We start from the raw sequence: 21,615 nt of genomic DNA, 5'->3' as shown, positions 1-21,615 counted from the left end.
ATCAGAGAACGAGCGCGTATGATTTCACTCCCTTGGTGACATGACAGAGGGATCCCATTAAAATATGAATGCCCCTTAATCTGTACGTTTTTTTATTTAGTGACATACAGCCAAGTATGGTGACCCATACTCAGAATCCATGCTCTGTATTCAACCCATCCAAAGTACACACACACACACACATAAACAGTGGCCAGCCATTTACAGTTTTTTGCAGACGTTAGGACATATTTCTCAATACTTAGGTCACTTTTGCAAAACTCTTCACACAGTTCTCCTAACCAACTTTCAGCTTGGCAAAGCAGTTTCACATTCAGAATGCACTACAACTACCAAAACTATCTCTTCATGTCTCAAATCAACTCATTCTTCCAGAACACTAGCAAACGTTGACATCCGACAAACACACTATGTCACCCACAAAACAATGAGCTAAAAACACTAACAACATGTAGTATTATACAATGATTTCTTGTGTAAAGGACACATCTCTGTTTATAATTCAATGCAATATATGTTACTGGAAGGAATCAGATATGATGCAGAATTCGTCAATGTTTTATGTTTTTTATTTTATTTATTTATTTATTTATTTATTTTGCACTGAGTAATTCCAAAATAGAAGAATTTGTATGCATACCATCGACTGATACAGATACAATAGTAATGCTAATCTACTAGGTCTTCTTCATTTGACACAGGTTCTCATCCACATCACATCTACGTACAAAGAGTTTTAGCACTTCTTGTGTCTGAGTGAGAAAAGAATTCATGAACTTTGAGAGATGTAGTCATTGAATGCATTTTGTACCAAAGCAATAATAATTGATCCTCTGTTTAACCCACAAACACTTCTGTTGTGCTCACTGTGTGGAGAAGTGTGTGTGCAAAAGTGACCTAACTATTGAGAAATGTGTCCTAGCGTCTGTAAAAAACTGTAAGCTGCGGCGCCGGGGAGCAGCTGGGGGTTCAGTGTCTTGCTCAAGGGCACCTCAGTCGTGATATTGCCAGCCCGAGACTCAAACCCACAACCCTAGGGTTAGGAGTCAGACACTGTTCTCTGTTCAGCTTCAGAGGAGACAACAGTGCATTGATTGATTGATTTACTGGATATTGCTGCTGCCACACAATTCTAAAACCACACACATAACTGACTGTTTATCTATTTCAAGTGTTTTTATCCTAAACTTTTGTTGTGTGAATAAGAACTTAGTTTAGTACTCACAAGATGTGACAGCAGCTTTCTGTCTGTGCTCTCAGACACCCTAAATCAGAAGCTTAAAATGGTTTAAAATGCATGATTTCAGCACGATAAAGATTATAATCAGAACCAAAACAGATGTTTTTAGCAGGTCCGAGCTGTAATAATGCAACTCTATTCTGGAAAAAGGGGCGGGGAGCAGCAGCTCATTTGCATTTAAAGACACAGGCCCGAAAAACATTGTGTTTCTGCTTCCACTCAAAATAGGCATTTTCAAAATGATATAATATATGATCTGTGGAGCAGGCCTGGGGTGGGTAATCAGGAGAACATTTGTCACATTAGTAAGTCTATCTCCTCTTAAATAACACTGCACACCTTCCACATTCTGACACTGCAGTGCAGCCTCTGCATGGGTTGTACCATGTGACTGAGTTCCCCCCTCCCATAGAGCTGGTTGGGTCCATAGCCTGTCTTTTCCAAAACGTTTTCTCAGGTAGACTAATGCTGGCGCCTGCCGATAGCTGGGTCGATAGCTGGCTCTACCATAACAGTCAGGTAGGATGTATGGGAGGAAGAGGACAGGAGGGGCTGAAAAGGCCAGGTTGAAGAAAAAAAAGACATTGGAGGAGGTAGCTGCCAAATGTGCCAAGCTTACCCAATTATTTTCAAGAGGACAGACACAAGTGGAAACAGGTAAAGAGAGAGAGACCTATTAATGATTAGCACTAGCAACATAATTATTCGGCTAATACCACTGTCAAACTATTCACAAGCAACGTTTACAATTTTATTAAAATATTATCCTTCTGTGTATCCCCCAATACATGGCTGTTTATAAACTTTGCAAATATTATGCAATTTAATATTGATAACAAAACTCAAGCTTGATCTGTGTATGCAGTAAGAGTACTTTTTGTTATTATTTTATTTTAATTACTAATTATTTTTTGTAGCTTCTGAGCAGCAGATAAGCCAGTCCCCTGCTGAAAATGAGGCCATGATGACTACAGGGACAGATACTAGAGTAAACAAGAGCATACCAGAGTAAACTACATGAATTAAAGTTATTTAACCCTCAGGTTGTGTTCAAAACTATAAAACAACTTCTGTGTTCCCGGTCAAAAATGACCGGCCTGCAAAAATAGTTTATAAATAATCACCCAATATTGGATTCGATCTTTGTGTCAACTTGTTTTCTTTCAATAAGGACTGGTTTTATATTTCTATTTGCATCTGATTAATCATAGGCCTCATTTATCTGAGAGGAGGTATCACGTTTTTTGAGTATAAAAGCATCATTTTTGAATATTTTTTAATAAATCGGAAAAAGTGGGCGGGCCTTGGGCCTGAAACTTCTGTTTATTTAGCATCAGCATTTCCTGGGTTTCTTCTTGATTTTCAGCATGAGAGCTCCCTCTGGCCTCTGGATGGAGATTTACTACTGATCACAGAGCTGTGCTTCACTGAAAAATACGCATGACAATCACAGCTTCTGTCTAATCATGATGTATTAACCTTTACCATTTAATTTTGATTAATTGCGCAGCGCTATTACACACATTTAATGTACTTTAAACGTATATTGAAACGTCTCATTCAAATTCAAGGAATAAGCATGCAGAGCGACAGACAGATGACCTGACCTTCTGTTGATTTGTGCTGATCTGGGATTGTTTCTGTTCTTTCTGTGATTGTGATGCTGCTGGATTCTGGATATGGTTCTGTTGTGCTGAAATATGATGGTGTTGATGTAAAACGGCTGGTGGTTGAAACATCAGTCGTCTTATTATCTATAAGGTGACAGGAAACATCAATGTATCATTATTTTGACAGACCAACCATATATTTAATTTAGAAATCCACAGTATCATTCATTTAATCTGTTTTTAATACTGTTTTGTCGTGTGAATAGAATTCCTTGACTGTGGTAACATCATTGTACACACTAGTGGCTTATTGCTGTATTTTATACTCAACACATTCGTATCTACGCAAACAACTTTAAGATTGAATGACTAAATAACATGAATCACTAACCACTTTTAACCAGCAACAGAATCTCTGAATAGACATCTTTAAATACAGTCCTCTCCACTCCACACCAGTATAGTCCCTGATCCGCTGTTCTCAGATCAGTGATGGTGACGGTGAAAACTCTGGCTGTCGTGTCGTCTCTCAGAGAGAATCTCTGGTCTTTAGCTGGAGATCCTGATCTAACTATGATGTTTCTGTTTCCAATGATACACTCGCCTTTACACAAATACTTTGAATTTGATTCATATCCAGATTCATAAGAGCAACTGATGTTAAAACTCTCTCCTCTGAATCCTGTAACTGGAGCACCAACAACAACTGAAAACAGAAATATCATTAGACAGATCTGTTATGTGTGAGCAAGAGATATTATCAGACCAGACAAATATAATAATATAAAATCTTCACTCAATAACCATACAATCAAGAGAACATGTCAAATTCTGTACAAAATCCCTGAGTCTCAAACTCACCTGTACAGATGCTGGACAAGATGAGCAGAACAACACACATGCTGAACATTTTACATGCGTTTTGCTTAAATATAAGACAAAAACTCTGTGTCTGCGAGTGTTACGGTCTCTCTCTTCCGTACTGAGTGAAAAAGCATGCTGCGTCTGCAAAATATATTTAACATTTCCTTCCCCTTTCCATATCTCTGACCACATCAGCTCTACAGGAAATTTTCAGAGAGCACATTACTGACTGACAAACAGCACATGCTCGGTTTATATTACTAATCTAACAAATGAGTGTTTGTTTGGTGAAAATCTAGATCTTAAGTCATTATTTTGATATATTTTGCAGATTATTTTAGTCAAACATTTTGGGTGTAGATTTAACATCATAGTGACAGGAGCGTGCTGAAGCTCAGTTCAGTGTTTGACGTCACTTGCGGACGGTGCAGCACGGCACAGATCACTCAACTGCAGTGTTAGATTATATCATGATCTCTGTCAGATATTACTGTGAGTTTGCCTCTTTGCAATCCCTCCTCTCTTCTTACACACTCCTACACTCTAAAAAACGCTGGGTTGTTTTTTCAACCCAACTGCTGGGTTGAGGCCGTTGGATAGGACTTTGGGATGTTTTAACCCAAGTTTGGGTTGAAAATAAGTTTTTTTAAAAAAAAAATTTAACCCAGCGGGTCTGGGTTGAGGACGCGGACGTGAAGGAGAGCACGCACGTCACGTCAAGATCGTACGTCTCCAGTGCGAGCAGCCGCCATTTTCTCAGCGTGATAGAAGCGAGAAGCGAGTGAAAGACTAAGGTAAGTAAATATTCAAAATGTAAAGTTATCTTTTATTGTTTACCCGGTTGTATGAAAGGCGGAAGGTTTTATGAGAGGCGGAAACAAAGTAGCTTAACGTTATATGTATATATATATATATATATATATATATATATATATATATATATATATATATATATATATATATTTAAAAGAAAAACAGACGCGGTTTTCGCCTCAGACACGGAGGTCTTAACTGCCTCATGTAACGGTACTGAACGGAGGATGTACTTTTAATATAACGTCTGTGAATGTATTTTGTCATATTTACATAAGATTTTACATTATCTGTACTTTTTGAGGCGTTAACAGACGGTTATGGTCACGGTTACGCTCATGTGAATTTGTCTTTTTTTTTTCGCGGTTAAACTGAATGTATGTTTGTCTCCTAAAGGAAACGGCATTGTGTAGTAAAGACTAGCATAATTATTTTGAGGCTGTTGAAGTGGTAACTGTTAAAAGTATGTTTTACATGTAATATTTCAGACTTGTCAAGCTTGTGTCTTCATTGTCCTCGCGCTGAGAGTTAAAGACACAGAAGCTGTTTGTGTGAGGAGTCACAGACCTGTGTGAGGAGGAGGAGGAGGTGTTCTTCTGAAGAGAGGGACAGACGGTTTAAGGAGAGTAAACTTCAAAATAACATCAAGTTATCTTTATTTTTACTAAGACTAAAATAATGTTGTTGTTTTTTTAGATGTTGAAATCCAGAGACAAGATAACTTCATTCTTTTGAGACTGATGTAAGTTAAGTTATTACTTTTTTTTTTTGTCTGTATGTGTGTATATATATATATGTATGTATATGTTAATATTTTATTGAAACCATTGATGTCCCTCTTTGCAGAACTCAAACTAACTGGAGTTAAGGACACACAAGTCTGCTTGTGTGAGGAGGAGGTTATCTCAGCTTCTTCTGAAGAGAGGGAAAGATCGTTTAAGGCAAGTAAACTTCATAATTTCATGTTATCAGTTGTTGTTGTGTTTTACTAAGAGTAAAATAATATTTTTTTTTGTAGATGTTAAAAGCAAGAGACATGGGAGAGCATCATTCCTTTGAGATTTTATGTAAGTTATTTTTAGAAAATAAATTTTTCTGTTGTCTCCTGCCGGTTTACTTCACATTTTGATGCATCAACAGTGTGATTATGTGCTCATTTCATTAAAACCATTGATGTCTGTGTTTTTTATTGCAGAAATCAAACCAAGTTTGGAGTTGTCTTGTCTGATTTGGAGAGTCATCATTCTTGGTCTTCGCTCTTAGAGGTAAAGTTCACACAAAAAATCATTTACTTGCCCTCAAGTCATTCCAAACCTATAAGACTTTTGTCTGTCTTTACAACATAAATTAATATATTTTTAGTTTTCTCATAATATTTGTTAATCCATTTATAGTTTAGATAATCAGTATTTTCAAGCTTCATAAATATAGAGTTATTGTAGAAGTAAATTCTGATATTTATATATGAATACATCTTAAATTATATGATAGCAAACATGTATGTTCAAAATAAAATACTGATCTCCCAGACCAGCAATGGAGGACACAAAAAGAGAATATTAAATATATTCATATGTTTTCCAAAAAATGAGCAGAGTTTGTATGAGTCTGGAAAAACATGGGGAGAGTAAATTATGAACATTTTAATTATTTGGTGAACTAACGGTTTGAAGAGCAGCCCTCCATGTACATGAATATTGTGAGGTATGTGAATGTCATGACTGTTTTAATGTTTCAGTAAAGAAGCTTTCTGAAAGCAATATTTATTCAAACAATATCGCATGTCCTCACACTAGTGCTGCCATTATAGACTTCATGAGAGCTGTGATAGACAGACATTAAACAAGCACACAAAGTGTTGAAACTTTAAAACCGATTATTTACCTATCCTTACGGATGTGAATACACCTCTACCTGAAAATGGATAGTTTAATTAAATGTTTAATTTTTTCAAATGTGTTTCTCTTAGGCCACTGATGAAGAACAGGCGGTGACTGGGATGAATCCTGGTCAGAGAGGAGAATCTTCTTTCCCCTAAACTGATGCAGCGGTGGTTTTAGAGAAGGACGCTGCCCTGGATGATGTAGAAGATGTCACATGCTGTGCTGATGGGGTTTCTTCATGATTACATCAGTTATGCTAAAGAGATCATGAAAATTGACCGTGATGCATGATCTGTATTCATGGACTATGAAACAAACTGTAAGTGTATAATTTGTTAAAAAAAAAAAAAAAAGTTAAATGCTTTTTCTGTGTTGTTTAGTAGAAGAGTTTACACTCTGTCATTCATACACATGCTCACATTCTTTCACACACACACACACACACATGCGTCTGTTAAAGGTTATAATATCAAAGTTAATGTTGTGATTTATTTGTGTACTGTCATGCCAGAATAGTTGGAAAAAAAACTAACTAATTGTAAATTTATTCTATGTGTTTTCGTATATTTTTATACAATATATACAATTGAACAAAGTCCAATTTGATCTTAAGTTATATTCATCAAATGTTCAATGCTTGGTTTATGAACTCTGTAGCTGTTAATGCCATCCTTTTCTACATTTCTTCTAACATGTTACTTTTTGACTTTTCTCCTGTTTTTAATAAATATTTTCCTTTTGATAATTATTATTTGTGTGTAAAAGTGATATTTAAAATGAACAACATTTGTAGGTTTAATGCCTAGCTCAATTTGGGTTAATTTTAACGTAGAAATGCATTGTTTCCCCACATGGCTGCACTCTGCGAGTTTATTTTCATCCAGCAGGAGGCGCTAAGCGGAGAGGTAGGTTTCTCCGGTAACGGCTGCAAAGCGGTGCTGAGCTCACAAACGCTGCCTTATCAAGCACATGCGAAATGATATCGAACATTTTCTAAATACAGTAGTTTTCCTTCTGAAATACAGTGATAAAAAACACCCGCTCTGGTTTTTGAAACCCTGCAATATAGTCATTTTAAACCATAAAAAAAGGCAACCCAGCAGGCTGGGTTAAATATGATAACCCAACTGGTCCCAGCGCTGGGTTCGTCCCTTTTTGACCCAGCGCTGGGTTGTCAAAATAACCCAAATTGGGTTGTTTTCAACCCAGCAGTTTTTAGAGTGTATCTGTAGATGTTTCCCATTATTGTTGGAGTGTGCAATCCCTCCTCCCATCTGGGTTCTCTCTCTCTAATCTTTAGTTTTATATCTCTTTACCTCAGTGTATACGTGCATGCGCAGATGATACCTAGAGTTCAGTCACTGAAGAATTGTGGGGGAATGCTGTGCGTCCAGGTTACTGGGTTTAGTTTGTCCTTTCCTGAAAGTTGAAGTGTTCAGTGCCAATATTATTCCTTATAAGTCCAGTATTTGCTGACTATATGCTTACCTCAGCCAACTTGTTGTTTTGGCTCATACTCAACACACATGTAATCCATATCTCATTGGATAAACTAAAACACCACCCCTTGCGATGCAACTACACTGTAAAAAGTGTTTCCCTATATTTATTCAGTAAAATTGTGTCAAAATATTACAAGCAATATTATTAATTAAATTTAACACATTTTAATTAAGTAGAAATAATCATTAAAAATGAGTAGAATAACATGAAAAAATTAAGTAAAATTTACATAAAAATATTGATTTCATTGGACAAAAAACAAACAAACAAAAAAACACTATGCTAAAGAATACTATGTTAAGCATGCCAGGCCAGTAGTTGGTGATCATGAAACATTATATGCATGCACATGACATCAGCCTTTTTACAAATTCACATTTTTGTTGCTTACATAGATATGATACAGGCATCATGTTCAAAAGGCTGTGTCTTAAGGCCCCCCAAACAGAGTTATTGAAGACACCTAAAGTTCACAAACAGAATCAAAGGGTAAATTATTGGTTACCATTACACTGGTCAGTGTTTGCTTTAGTTGTGTTCTTGACCCTTGATGTTTTAATATAACATTTTGCATTGCTGTTGTAACTCAGTTATAACAGCTAGACAAACTAAGAATAAAGATGATCAGGTAGTGTTGGTCATGCTATTACATAATCTTTGTTCTTCCTGAATATCTGAACTCATTCAGAGTCTGATCTCTGAGACAAGATAACATTCATTATGGCAGCCCTGTGATTTAATATAATTTTCAGTGTAAACCAGAGTTTGAGAATTCTGTTTAAAACAGAGAAAGGGGAACTTTCTTTTGACACACAGTCACATCAAGAACCAGCGTATGAATCTCAAGAATGGTGACAAACAGCATATCCAGACGAACTGTAAGAATCACAAAACACGCTACTATAGAATTGTTGCTCATTATTTATTCATGCCGCAAAGCATGATGGGAGCCATAAAATGAGTTTTGATTGGTGGCACCCAGAATGCAGTGCAACATGCTTTTTGATGGTCACCATTGTTGAGGTTCTCAGGCTGATTCTTGATGTCTGTGTGTCTAAATGAAAACACTTCTCTTTTTTAACAAGGTTTTGATCAGAGGTGCTTCTATGAATTTCTCTGATAATGCTGAAAACACCAGAGCTTATATTGTTCAATCACAGGACACATGTTATTGATGAGACACACCCAACTCAGACCAAATGATGATGTAAAAACAAATAACACCACCTGGTCGCATTTCCTTCTTGGCTTATATAGCTGCTGTATCACAACTAGCAACCAAAGAAAATCTGTTTAAAATTTTAAGGGTCAAGAGTCCAACTAAAGCAAACACTGACCACTACAATGGTAAGCAAATTATTATTTTTTTTTTCATTCAGTGATTCGGTTTGTGAACTTTAGGTGTCTTCAATAACTCTGTTTTGGGGGCATTACAACCTTTTGAACATGATGCCTGTATCATATCTATGTAAGCAACAAAAATGTGAATTTGTAAAAAGGCCGATGTCATGTGCATGCATATAATGTTTCATGATCGCCAACTACTGGCCTGGCATGCATAACATAGTATTCTTTAGCATAGTGATTTTTTGTTTGTTTGTTTTTTGTCCAATGAAATCAATCTTTTTATGTAAATTGTACTTAATTTTTTCATCTTATTCTACTCATTTTTAATGATTATTTTTACTTAATTAAAATGTTTTAAATTTAATTAATAATATTGCTTGTAAAATTTTGACACAATTTTACTGAATAAATATAGGGAAACACTTTTTACAGTGTATATAATGTGTGAATGTAATAATAAACTTGGAAGAGGAATGTGAGCTGACTAAAAGGCTTAATGTGTATTTACTTTTTTCCATGGGCCCATGCAAGGACTGAGAATGGTCAGAAGGCATTGAAAGATAAAGAAAAAGAAATGTGTTAATGTGACATGCAGTCAGAGCAGGGTTGCCAAGTCCCCAGTTTTTACACAGAACTCTGCTACTTTTAAACTGTTGGTGTTTTTTTTTTTTACATAATACATACATTCTATCTGACAGAAATTATGGTATTGAAATATTTAACCCATTTAATATTTCACCTGTGATAAAACTTTGGTAGATGATGAGACAGGTGAAGGATATATTTGTGAGGAAGAGGAAAGTGTTAGGAAGCTCCTTCATGAAATCAGGCTGTTTTATGATTATTACTACCCTATACAGTATTTCTTTAATTAGAAATTATGTATAACGCATAGCCGTGACTGAAAAAAAAATGTCTATTTTAGGGGTTAAAGTTGTAAGTTTTGTGTCAGATCTGGCAACCCTGACTCTACCCTGAGGATAAAGAGAACAGTAATATACATTTTTATTGGTTTCATTTAACTATAGATGAGGTGCAGTATTACAAAGATAAATGAAGTTCACATAATTCTTTCTTATTTGCATTTATTTAACTTTTCACATTATAAACATTAGTTTACCCTATTAACTTTATACATTATACAACTTAGTTACTCTGTTATGCACAGAAATGTATTTTTTTATTTATGTTTGATGACTGAATATATCGAGCCATCGTTTGTCTTGACATCGTGAGGATGTGCTGTGATGTTTTGTGGATGTGTCGCTGTTGTGTAGATCAGTTCTGTTCTGTTGTCTGTTGTTGGTTCAGGAAAGTTAATATTGGCATAATAATCATAGTCTGTATCCATCACCTGATTGGTCGAGTGGATGTGACGGGGATTTGAATCAGGCTGCTGATTGGTTACTGTGGCATAAACAATAGAGACTTGTGATCGGGTTTTGAGATGTGATGCAGCCATCTGATTGGAAGAAGATGCTGCAGCGATGACATCAGAGGGTCCAGTGTCCCTGTTTGCAATATTATACATGTGGACACTCTGAAAAACAACATAGATGTCAAAAATTTACTAATTTTTACAAATAATACTGTATGTTCATTATAGAACAATCATTTCTGAACCTGTACAAGTAAATATTTGATCACCCACCTCTGTGTTGTGCGGCACATTCTGCTGAAATAAGGCTAAATAGAGCAAGAAAAGAGAGGAAAGAGAAAATCAAATCAAGTCAAATAGTGAATAATGACTCTATCATCACACAAAAACTGTTACCTGTCCCAGATTTCCTTTTCCTATTTTTCAGGATGAGGAACGTTCCAGAACACAGAACCAGAACCAGCAGAACCGAACCCAGACCGCCAGCGACAGAAGCCAGATCTGTGTTATATAATATTAGAAATGTGTCGTTATATTGTGTAACCGAAGTGAAACCTCAACGGTAAACCTCAGTCCCCAGAGGAAAACACTTCTGTGAAAGCAGTTTAACCGCAGGAAATCTGATGTGTGCTTCACTTTAATCATCTTCATCGAGAGCCACAAGAGATCAGATGTGTCTCCACAAGTGTTCAAACCAATCACTTTTCTCCAGAATATCTTAATTCTATTTCATGGGTGTCGGAGGCAAATAAAAATAAATAATAAAATAAAATAAAATAAAATAAAATATGTTGGTGGGTCTTCCACTAGAAATAATAAATGACTGGAGTAGACGCCATTCCTGTATTCTGGTGCCTTTTAAGTAATCAATTCATTTTAAACAGATACCACATACCTGACAAGGTTTTCCCAAAATTAACACAGCAAAAAAAGTCTAATAAGTTGTTCTGAAAAACATCATCTTTATAACAACATAGTGCAACTGTAATTCACTAGCAAGAAAGACTACATGATGTGATTAAAAGCAACAGGCGAACAGATGATGACCATTCAGTTTAATAGCAGCTAGTTTAGTAACAGAATGTGAGCCTTCAGAGATGAAGGACGGAGAGTTTAATTTATATGGACTCTGAACGAGCCAAGCGGAATGGATTCGAGAAAGCTGCAGTGTGGAGGGATTTTCATTTATTAGGCCATTTATCAAGTGGAATGGGTTTGACTGAGGGAGTGGACAAACATATGCTGAATTAGAGATGATAAAAAAAAAAAAAAGATGTGTCCAATATTATTGGTCTTAAAGAGGAAGTGAATCAGTCAAGTTTACATTATTTAGTAAACTGATTGCCACTTTAAATAAAAACAAAAACATATTACAAACACTATTAATGCAGCCGTTTTAAAGAATAAAGGATGTTTAATTAATATTAATATTTTATTAATACAATTAATAAAAAGCATTTCTTTACTTTTTTAACGCACGTTTGCTTTGGAATTGAGGAAGATAAACTTAAACGGTCTGTTAAACCCTTAATAAGTGCAATAAGCAGTTGAATGCCTTAAAACACTTTAATATTTAAGTTGTCATGGCTGGGAAGAATGATAAATTTGAGGAAGTAAACATATTGTATTCGCAGGTGAACATAAATTATCTTTCATAACCATTACTGGTGAACGAGACAGTGTAATGCAAATATGTCTGAAAAGTCTGCCATATCAAGAAAGAAATCACATCATTGATATTATATGAAGATATTATATTAAACGAAACCAACCCCGTGACGTCACACGCTGTGGAATTATGTAACCGTTTTAAAGAATAAAGGATATTTGGTATCCTTAAGGATATTTGTTAACAAATATCCTTTATTCTTTAAAACAGTTACATATATCATGTTTGTTATATGTTTTTTTTTTTTTATTATTATTATTAAAGTGGAAGTCACTTTACTAAATAACGTAAACTTGTCTGATTGCTACACTTCTCCTTTAAGAAGTGGGAGGGTCTTGTTCCACATACAGTGGTTTTCTATGTAATCAGTCAAGGCACCGGTGCATCATGGGTAGTGTAGTCTGTGTGTTTACTGATGTTTGGCTGATCAAGTTGAACTGTAGTATTTCCTGTTCTTCTTGATTCACTCTCTTTTTGATGATAGAGTGACAGACAGATGAACTGACCTGTTGATTTGTGCTGATCTGTGATTGTGATGCTGCTGGGTTGTGGTTTTGTTTCTGTTGTGCTGAAATATGATGGTTTTGCTGAAGAAGGACTGATAGTTGAAACCTCAGTAGTCTCATTACCTGATGGATGACAAGAAAGATCAACTTAAAGTAATTTATTCAGATGAATTCACACTGATTTTCATTTAAAACACATATGATCTTTCACATAATCTCTGACGTGAAGATGTATTATACTGCACACACTAAAGTCTAAACACACAATCAACTCAACAGTACAATATGAGTCAACTTACAACATTTAATGACTCACTTACATTTTTTATTACCATCTGATACAATGAATCACTCACCATATTTAACCAGCAACATAATCTCTGAATAGACATCAGTATTTAAAGTCCTCTCCACTCCACACCAGTATTGTCCTGCATCCTCTGTTCTCAGATCAGTGATGGTGACGGTGAAAACTCTGGCCGTCGTGTCGTCTCTCAGAGAGAATCTCGGGTCTTCAGTTGGAGATCCTGATCTAACTATGATGTTTCTGCTTCCAAAGTTACACTCGCCTTTACACAAATACTTTGAATGTTTTTCATATCCAGATTCATATGTGCATCTGATGTCAACTCTCTCTCCTCTGAATCCTCTGACTATAACTGGAGCACCAACAACAACTGAAAACAGAAATATCATTAGACAGATCTCTTATGCGTGAGCAAGAGATATTATTAACGATAAATTTTATCGAAAGTATTATCCATTTGAGGCTGAAGGTCTTGTGAAACCACAGTAAAAACAAGGGAACATGTCAAACTCTCACCTGTACAGATGCTGGAAAAGACGAGCAGAACGACACACATTCTGGACATTTTACTTAAATATGAGTCCAAGCTCTGTGAGAGAACCGTTACAGTCTTTCTCTTCCGCTCTGAGAGAATAGTTTCCTTCCCCTTTCTTTCTCTCTAACCTCATCCAGCTCTAGATGACATGATCACAGCATCAACGGTGTTGTGTAATATACGGTTCCTCTGAAAAACTGGAGTTTTGACTCGAAAACGAGGCTGTGAAGCCGCCTTTCCACTGCACACCACATTCGGACACGATTCTGTCGCATTTCTCCCTCTAGTGTCAATCGCGCAAAACTTTCACACTGGTCTCGAAGAAGGGTCTGTCTGCGGACTGCAAGACGGGCGTAACTTGAAAGAGGCGTAACTTGAAGTTGTCCAAATCATACAGAATCACGCGAGATGACAAAACAAGATTTTTTTTTATTGCGTTTGAAACAGCATACCCTTTAATTAGGCACTTAATTTCAATAAGTAATAAATTAACGAGCGCTAAAAGAGTACATACTCCACAGCCTAAATGAGTATGTATGTATGAAACATGAATGCAAAATTAGGATATCATCATCCGCTATGTTTATCATGTGACCTACAAAGTTAAAACAAGCGCAAAAACTTAAAAATAAATAAATAAAAAGATATGAGTGACAGGTTGAATTGATGTATTTGTATCTTGATAATGATTAAACTTGCCCATGTTGTAGTCTTGTTGAAGAAACGAATGCCTTTTTATTTTGTGATTGTAGGCTTGGAAGTGATTGGAAGTTTTTATATTTTTAACTCCACTAATGTGATCAAGTTTTATCCTTCAATCATTTTTTTTTTAATAAGAAAACCCAAAATCGTTATCTTTTGAATATTCTTTCGATTACTTTGTGCAAAATCCTCATTTTTTTCTTGTATAGTATGAATTAAAACAAGCAAGAGTTTTCCCCGTTTAAGAAAGGGAGTAGGTTTGAGTGTAATAATTATAGGCCTGTGTCAATTCTATCTTCCTTATCTAAAGTGTTTGAAAAGATTTTATTTGACCAAATTGAAGAATATATTTTTAAATGTAATATTTTGTATGAACTTCAGTCTGGCTTTAGGATGATGCACTCCACTGAAACAACAATTTTGTATTTGACAGATTACATAAAGAAAGAATTGGATAAAGGTAAATTAAGTGGAATGGTATTACTAGATTTACAGAAAGCCTTTGACACAGTTGACCATAATATTTTGTTATTAAAATTAAATGCTATGGGTTTTGACTCTAAAGCATGTAAATGGATTAACTCTTATCTTTCAAATAGGTGTCAAATGGTAGACTTAAACAGAGTGTTTTCAGATAATTTACCCATCTCTTGTGGTGTACCACAAGGCAGCCTATTGGGACCCTTACTTTTTTTAATGTATATAAATGATCTAAAAATGGCCTGTTCTAGCCACCTGCTATTATATGCTGATGATGCAACAATAATTGTTACTGACGAGAAGAAAGAAATAATAGAAAATGAATTAAGTAGAGAGATTGCGGAAGTATCCAACTGTTTTTTTCAAAATAAACTGATTTTACACTTAGGCAAAACTGAAGGTATTTTATTTGGTTCTGCGGCTAAATTGAGAAAATGTTCCAAATTAGAAGTGAGGGTTGGAGATTTGACGATTACTGCTAAGCAAGAATTGAAATATTTAGGATGTACTTTGGATGATAAATTAACTGGGGATAGTATGGCTGTTCAAGTTCATTCTAAAGTATGTAATCGAATAAAATTCTTAGGAAGACAGGCTGCTTACTTAGATACTCAAACCTTAAAAAAAGAAGCTTGTGGCTGCACGGGAGGAAAATGTTTTTGTCTGTCCGCTGAAAATGAATAAATCAGAAGTCATTAGTTTGGCATTCAGAACTGTATGGGTAATCCAAAACTCGTCCAGTTTTACACTGGGTTCCCTGAATATGACACTTTAAGAGCCATTTTCTTGGCTCTACAGCCCACAGCACAGAGCATGGCTTCATGGGGTCAAGAGTAAATAATTAATAAAACCAACCAACACACACTGAGGGTTGGATTCCAGGGACAACATCTCTCCCTGTTTAATCAGTTTTTCTTGTTTCTTTGCCGGATTAGACTGGACCTTCTTGAACCACACCTTGCTATGTGTTTTTGTGTTTCACAAAGTAGAGTCAGTCGAATTTGTGTAACCTGGGCAAATTATTTGTACTTCATGCTGGGGAGTCTACCTATATGGCCAAGTAGATGCCAGAGTATTTTAAAGCTCTCTACCCCAAAACCACCGAGTCATCCTGGATTGTACTGAAGTTCGAGTCCAATCTGCCAGCTCTAAGGTACTGAAGATGAATAACTTACACTACAAAAGCACAACTACACTTAAATCTCTGGTTGGAATTTCCCCGGATGGGAGCATGACTTTTGTGAGCAGTCTTTACACAGGAAGCATGTCTGATAGAGATCACCAAGTCATCTGGCATTTTGAATCTTCTTGAAGAGGGCGATGCTGTGATGGTAGACGAAGGCTTTTTAATCAAAGACCTACTAGATGAAATTCACCAAGTCACAGTAGTTATTTCACCTTTTCTCGGCCCAAGTGAACAGTATAGCCATGAGGAGCTCGCACACACACATAACATTGCTTGTTTGAGGATTCACATTGAACGGGCCATTCGTCGAATCAAGGAATATCACATTTTTGATCGGGTGATTCCGTTGTCATTTGATGGACTGTGTGTGGTATCCTCACAAATTTTCTGCTATCACTGTGTGATAAATCAGCTCTGGACTGTGTGTGGTATCCTCACAAATGTTCATGGTCCACTGTTTTGAGTGAATGTATAAATGTTCCAAAAAAAGAGTGCACATGGAATCACAAAAGTGAAATTTGTATATTATATATAGTTTCTATATTGGATTACAATTTATATTTAATAAAATGTTATACACAAATTTAAATATTTTTTAAAGAATGCTAACATTTGTATATTACTGAATTTTTACATATCTTATTGTAATTCTTACCACATTCTTGTAACAAAAATGCAACAGACATTTCAATATAAAAATGTATTGTTACGTCCCCCTCTGTGTCTAGGGGTGACAAGGGGAGTAACATATGCTACTTAAAAAAAAATAACAAAATAGTGAGAGAGAGTTGACTATCCGTAATCCCAGCACTCAAACTCATGGAAACTCTTCAAGATTTTATTTACAATGTAAAGTCTTTGTACAGCATTAAAGGGTAAGGGAAAATTAGAGGTTTAACAATATGGATAATTAAAAAAGAAAGAATAAGACGCTTGTAGCTTCAGGAGGGGGTTAAGGCCAAAATAACAAACAAAAAGGGGATGCTACCTGAAAACAAAGTAATCTACCTTACCTAGCAAACAAAACATCAAAATCAACAACATGTCTCTTCCCTGACTTCCTCACTGTTCCACAAAACCAGGAGAAAAGCATACGTTGATAAAATAAAAGTGGCACCCACCACCTTACTGCGTCTGCAGGCAGAAGAAAAAAGAAACAAATTTCTAATCACTACAGCCAGTACAACAGGCTGTCTTGAAGATACACTACAGGCCCTGATCACACAATAGTAATCAAATACAACAGGCTTTCTTAAAGCAGAACCACTGCTTTAGCCACCAACTAAACAGACAAGCCAAACTCTCTCTGGTGTTGTGTCTGTTCCCTCTGTTTAAATACAAGCTCCTCTCCATAGCTCTGACGAGGAACAGTTGACATCAATTAGGTCTTCTGTGAGAGGACAGGGAGGAACAGAGGAAAACCAACAAAAACTACAACTCCCAACAGGATGTCAAGCATCAATGAAGCACGGTTACATATGGAGTTAACACACAGTATTAACAGCAACAATGACATACACTGTTAAAAATCGCTGTAAAAAAACGGCCAAATTTCGACAGTAAAATACTGTTTTTCATTTAAACAGTGCATTCTGGGTAATATTAATCATTTTCGAGAAGTAGCCTGCTGCTATATATCGTAAAATAACAAAGTTCAAATTCGACACTCAGCGGCTGTGTTTCAAATCACACCCTACACCCTCATTCACTATTCCCTGCATGAGTTTACTAATATAGTCCACCTGACAGAGAGAATGAAAACTAATGAGTGAATTCAGACAATGATCAACAGCTGCTGTTAATGAGTAGAATCACTGAAGAAAAAAAAACATAACAAGACAAACACATGAAATACAACTGACTTCAGCCACAGCCTTAGATGAAATCAACTGAAGATTTAAACGATCAACAAACAGCTTCACCAACTTCACACATTACTAACCAGACTGACTTTATTTCTATCAGATCAGAGATCAGAGATCAAAAAATCTTATTGAGAATTACAGAGATTTAGATGATAATGTTACTGTTTCGTCTGACGTCACCATTGTGGAGATCCGTGTTTGCTTTAGTTGGGCTCCTGACCCTTGACTTTTGTACTTCAACTTTTGTTTCATTGTTATATTTGTACTGTTATATGTGCTGTCTGTTACAGCAATATTAATCTTCATGGTCAAGTGACTATGACGGTTTCTGTCAGGCATGATCTACTAGACTGACTTATTGCTATAATAGTCAATTCATAATTTGAATATCACTTTTCTTTTGTTTGTTTTTTCAATTTTATAAGATTGAACGGTAATGTGATTATCTGGATATGGATTTAATGAAATTTTGAGCTTTAAATATTTTGAGCAGCAGTCCTCACAACACTGAAAGAGAGACATCAACAATCAGCATATTAATCTCAACAATGGTGACAATCAAAAGGTTTATGATGCAATGCATGCTGGGTACCAGCACAGGATAAAACTCATCCATGGCTCCCAGCATGCATTGGGGCATGAATAAATTATGCCCCTGAATTGTTCACTTATTTTCTTGAATTCTTATGTGCTTATAATTTTGCATTTGTTTTAAGTTTTAGTAGCATGTGTTGTGATGTTCAGAACTGATCTGTTCATTTATTTTGTGGATTGTCACCATTGTTGTGATTCATACGCTGATTCTTGATGTTTCTGTCTAAATTTCAGCAAAGGTTTTTTTTTTTTTTTTATTATGAGTGAAATTTTCTTAACAGTCTTTTATAACTTATGGCTCAGCAGTGTTCCTTCTTATGCTGTAGTATCAATATTCAATAAGAGAAGAGACACGGGATTAGATCAGAAATAATAGTGTTTGTTCTTGTCAATATATAAACAACAATATCAGATTTTTTTTTCTTCTGTGTACTTTTGTTTTGCTATAACAAGTTCCAAAGACGCATTGTTAAAGCATGTTAAAAAAAAAAAACTTAGTTGTTGAAAAGTCATGTTCAAGAGCCCAACTAAAGTAAACACTGATCTCCATCATGGTAGTGAAAAAAACACCTAAACCTATTTAACTCTCCATAAGTTCTTCTGTAGACATCTGACAGAAATAAAGTCAGTCTGGTTAGTAATGTGAATCTGATGAAGCTGTTTTAATAGTTGTTTAATCAGATCTTGAGAGATTTGATGTATTCTTTTATTCAGTTGATTTCATCTAAGGCTGTGGCTGAAGTCATTTGTAGATCTTGTGTTTCTCTTTCCTTCAGTGATTCTGCAGGTGTTTATACTAATGCTCAATCATCAATTAATCACCGAATTATCTCATTAACTTCACTGATTCAGTGTTACTCTAACACTCTGTAGTGTGCACACATTATAAGTGTTCATTTAAAACTGAGGATTTTCTTGTGGGGTTTAAAGGGTTAAAGATTTAAGATGAAGAAAAAACAGCATGAAACATAATTTAACAGTAATAAACTGTAATTAATTTACAGGAAATAAACTGTAGAAAAACAGTTATTTACTGGCGCCCCTGCTGCCAGTAAAAAACTGTTTTTCAACTGTTTCTTGCCGTAAATTAATGGTTGCCAGCAAAAAAAGTGTTTTTCTACAGTTTGTTGCCGTTAAGTCAAGGAAAAACAGTAATATACTGTAAAATGTAAACGTCAGATTTACCAAATGAAAAAAAAAGTTAATTTAACTAAAATATTTGTGAACATCCATAGAAAAAAAACTAGGCAAAGTCATACACTGATAATGAGAGTAAATACAGAACTTGACTGTATTAATGTGTGTTTGCACAAGAGAAATTTTTTTTGTTGTTCACCATTGTGCTGGAGAGTAGAGCCTTTGCTTCAGTCAATGATGAGCCACAATTTCTGATTTTCTGCTGCTTTATGTAAAGGCAGTAAATGTGGAGTCGCTGATACAGTGATGATCTCTGCGTTAAGTACTTCAGCACATACATGTGTGCTATAGCTGACAATGAGCTGCAGTGATTTGAGTAAAAGTCATGTGTTTAGTTACTTTATTACTGCACATTAAGTGTTTGCATCGTTATATTAAGAAATATTCCTTCTCAGTGGACTCAAATGAAATAAGTTCATAGTACTAACATCGTAGGAATGCTAGTTTTAAAAACTCGAACTGTTTGAAGCAGTGGGAGTGGAGTTAATTTCTATGGTAGAATTTACGGTAAAATACTGTTAAAAAATAAAAGTGGTAAATTAATGGTTAAGAGCTGTAAATTAACAGTACTTTACTGGCGCCCCTGCTGCCAGAAAATTACTGTTATTTAACGGCAATTTTTTTTACAGTGTACGTCTTAGGATGTAACAGTATCTTTTAATTAGTTTATCTTTGTAATAAAATAAATTTGTACTATTAATATTTTCAGACATGTCTGAAGTTTGAGAGAATTAAAAAAAAAAAATAATTAAGTTAATGAAATTAAGTTTCACTTGTCATATTTACAGTTTATAAAGATGGTAATATATATATATATATATATATATATATATATATTTTTTTTTTTTTTTTTTTTTTCAGGAAAAACACTATTTAACAGAGAATACAATCTATATACATTTTTAAGGTAATAGTTTATCCAAATTGAAAATTTGGTCATAAATTGCTTACCATAAATTTGTTCCAAACCTATATTGATTTGTTTTCTCCTAATGAACATAGAAAATACTTTGAGGAATGCAAGTAACCAAACAGCTAATTGTTGACTTTTTTTCTTCCATACGGAAAGTCAGTGCCTATTGCAAACTGTTTTGTTACCTACATTCCTCAAAGTATCTAATGTGTCCAGCATACCAAAAAATGATTTATCAAGGTTTGGCACAACTCAATAAGCAAGTGAAGACCAAATTTATTTTTGGATGAGCTATCCCTTTAAGCTTTTGTTTCTGTTTACACTCTCTTGTTGCACAGAACAGGTAAGAAACAGCTTGTAAAAAAAAAAAAAAAAAAAAAAAAAATCAAGCTTACACTTCAGCTCCTCACCATTCATTTTTGTTGAAATGGATAGATTCCAGGGGGTAATCATGGTTACATTTTAAATGTTAGTGGCCCTAACACTACAGCCTGCTTCATTTCTCATCATTGTAAACCACAGGTATCATGGACATCAAACACTACAGTTCAACACTTTGAATCGGCTAAAAGGCTAATGTTAGCAGCACATACAATCAGTATGTGATGTTAGGTCGTTCAGTAACATCAGCTCTATTGTGATTTTCTATGCACCATCATGGATATAACCCTCAATCTAGTTGCTGTTACCCTTCAGGAGGATAGACCTGGGAATTAGTTCCTCTGTTGTGGACGTGTCATTGAAACAACGCTCAATCAATTAGATATGAAAGTTCACACTTCTCAAATCACTACTTGTTTAATTGATTATTTTAAACAGGTAATGAAGTGACAACAGTGTCAAAACAATGCAGTTTGTGTTTTTTTGTCTATGAGCTCCAGGGTCACATTTGGGTTTCGTCAGTGTTGGGCAAGTTACTTTTAAAAAGTAATTAGTTACAGTTACTAGTTACTTCTTCCAAAAAGTAACTAAATTAGTTACTCAGTTACAAATTTTAAAAGTAACTAGTTACTTAAGAAAGTA

The 21,615-nt window shown here is 35.2% G+C and overlaps 2 protein-coding genes and 3 long non-coding RNA genes across 6 annotated transcripts in view; 2 read left to right on the top strand and 3 right to left on the bottom strand.

The window, feature by feature from the left end:
- Window positions 1-2,597: 2,597 nt before the first annotated feature.
- Window positions 2,598-2,969, bottom strand: LOC127940323 (uncharacterized). The gene is made up of 2 exons (XR_008148962.1): window positions 2,848-2,969; window positions 2,598-2,667 (listed from the first exon to the last, which is right to left on the bottom strand). It is a non-coding gene; the product is annotated as an uncharacterized LOC127940323 (long non-coding RNA).
- Window positions 2,970-3,236: 267 nt separating this feature from the next.
- LOC128030441 (CMRF35-like molecule 8) overlaps window positions 3,237-21,615 on the bottom strand; it is a 56,696-nt gene continuing 38,317 nt past the window's right edge. Inside the window, exon 3 of the mRNA XM_052618457.1 lies at window positions 3,237-3,514. Within this exon, the coding sequence (XP_052474417.1) occupies window positions 3,237-3,514 (278 nt within the window). The remainder of the gene's footprint in view (window positions 3,515-21,615) is intronic.
- LOC127939777 (uncharacterized) lies at window positions 4,251-5,468 on the top strand. The gene is made up of 3 exons (XR_008148936.1): window positions 4,251-4,508; window positions 5,016-5,269; window positions 5,374-5,468. It is a non-coding gene; the product is annotated as an uncharacterized LOC127939777 (long non-coding RNA).
- On the top strand, window positions 5,540-7,170 carry LOC127938865 (uncharacterized). The gene is made up of 3 exons (XR_008148836.1): window positions 5,540-5,594; window positions 5,723-5,792; window positions 6,497-7,170. It is a non-coding gene; the product is annotated as an uncharacterized LOC127938865 (long non-coding RNA).
- Window positions 9,943-21,615, bottom strand: part of LOC128030398 (CMRF35-like molecule 9) — a 50,086-nt gene continuing 38,413 nt past the window's right edge. Inside the window, exons 2-7 of one of the 2 annotated variants that reach the window (XM_052618106.1) lie at window positions 13,637-13,783; window positions 13,170-13,490; window positions 12,814-12,936; window positions 11,035-11,139; window positions 10,912-10,946; window positions 9,943-10,800 (exon numbers count right to left, since the gene is read on the bottom strand). In XM_052618106.1, the coding sequence (XP_052474066.1) occupies window positions 10,441-10,800; window positions 10,912-10,946; window positions 11,035-11,139; window positions 12,814-12,936; window positions 13,170-13,490; window positions 13,637-13,685 (993 nt within the window). In that variant the 5' untranslated portion in view covers window positions 13,686-13,783 and the 3' untranslated portion in view covers window positions 9,943-10,440. Of the gene's footprint in view, window positions 10,801-10,911; window positions 10,947-11,034; window positions 11,140-12,813; window positions 12,937-13,169; window positions 13,491-13,636; window positions 14,009-21,615 lie in introns of those variants that run through there. The other variant, XM_052618028.1, reaches the window with a different exon arrangement.

This window comes from Carassius gibelio, chromosome A1 (genome assembly GCF_023724105.1).
Source record: "Carassius gibelio isolate Cgi1373 ecotype wild population from Czech Republic chromosome A1, carGib1.2-hapl.c, whole genome shotgun sequence".
NCBI classification, from domain to species: Eukaryota; Metazoa; Chordata; class Actinopteri; order Cypriniformes; family Cyprinidae; genus Carassius; species Carassius gibelio.
The sequence above is the reverse complement of the archived record's forward strand: the minus strand, read 5'-3'. Positions and strand labels throughout refer to the sequence as shown.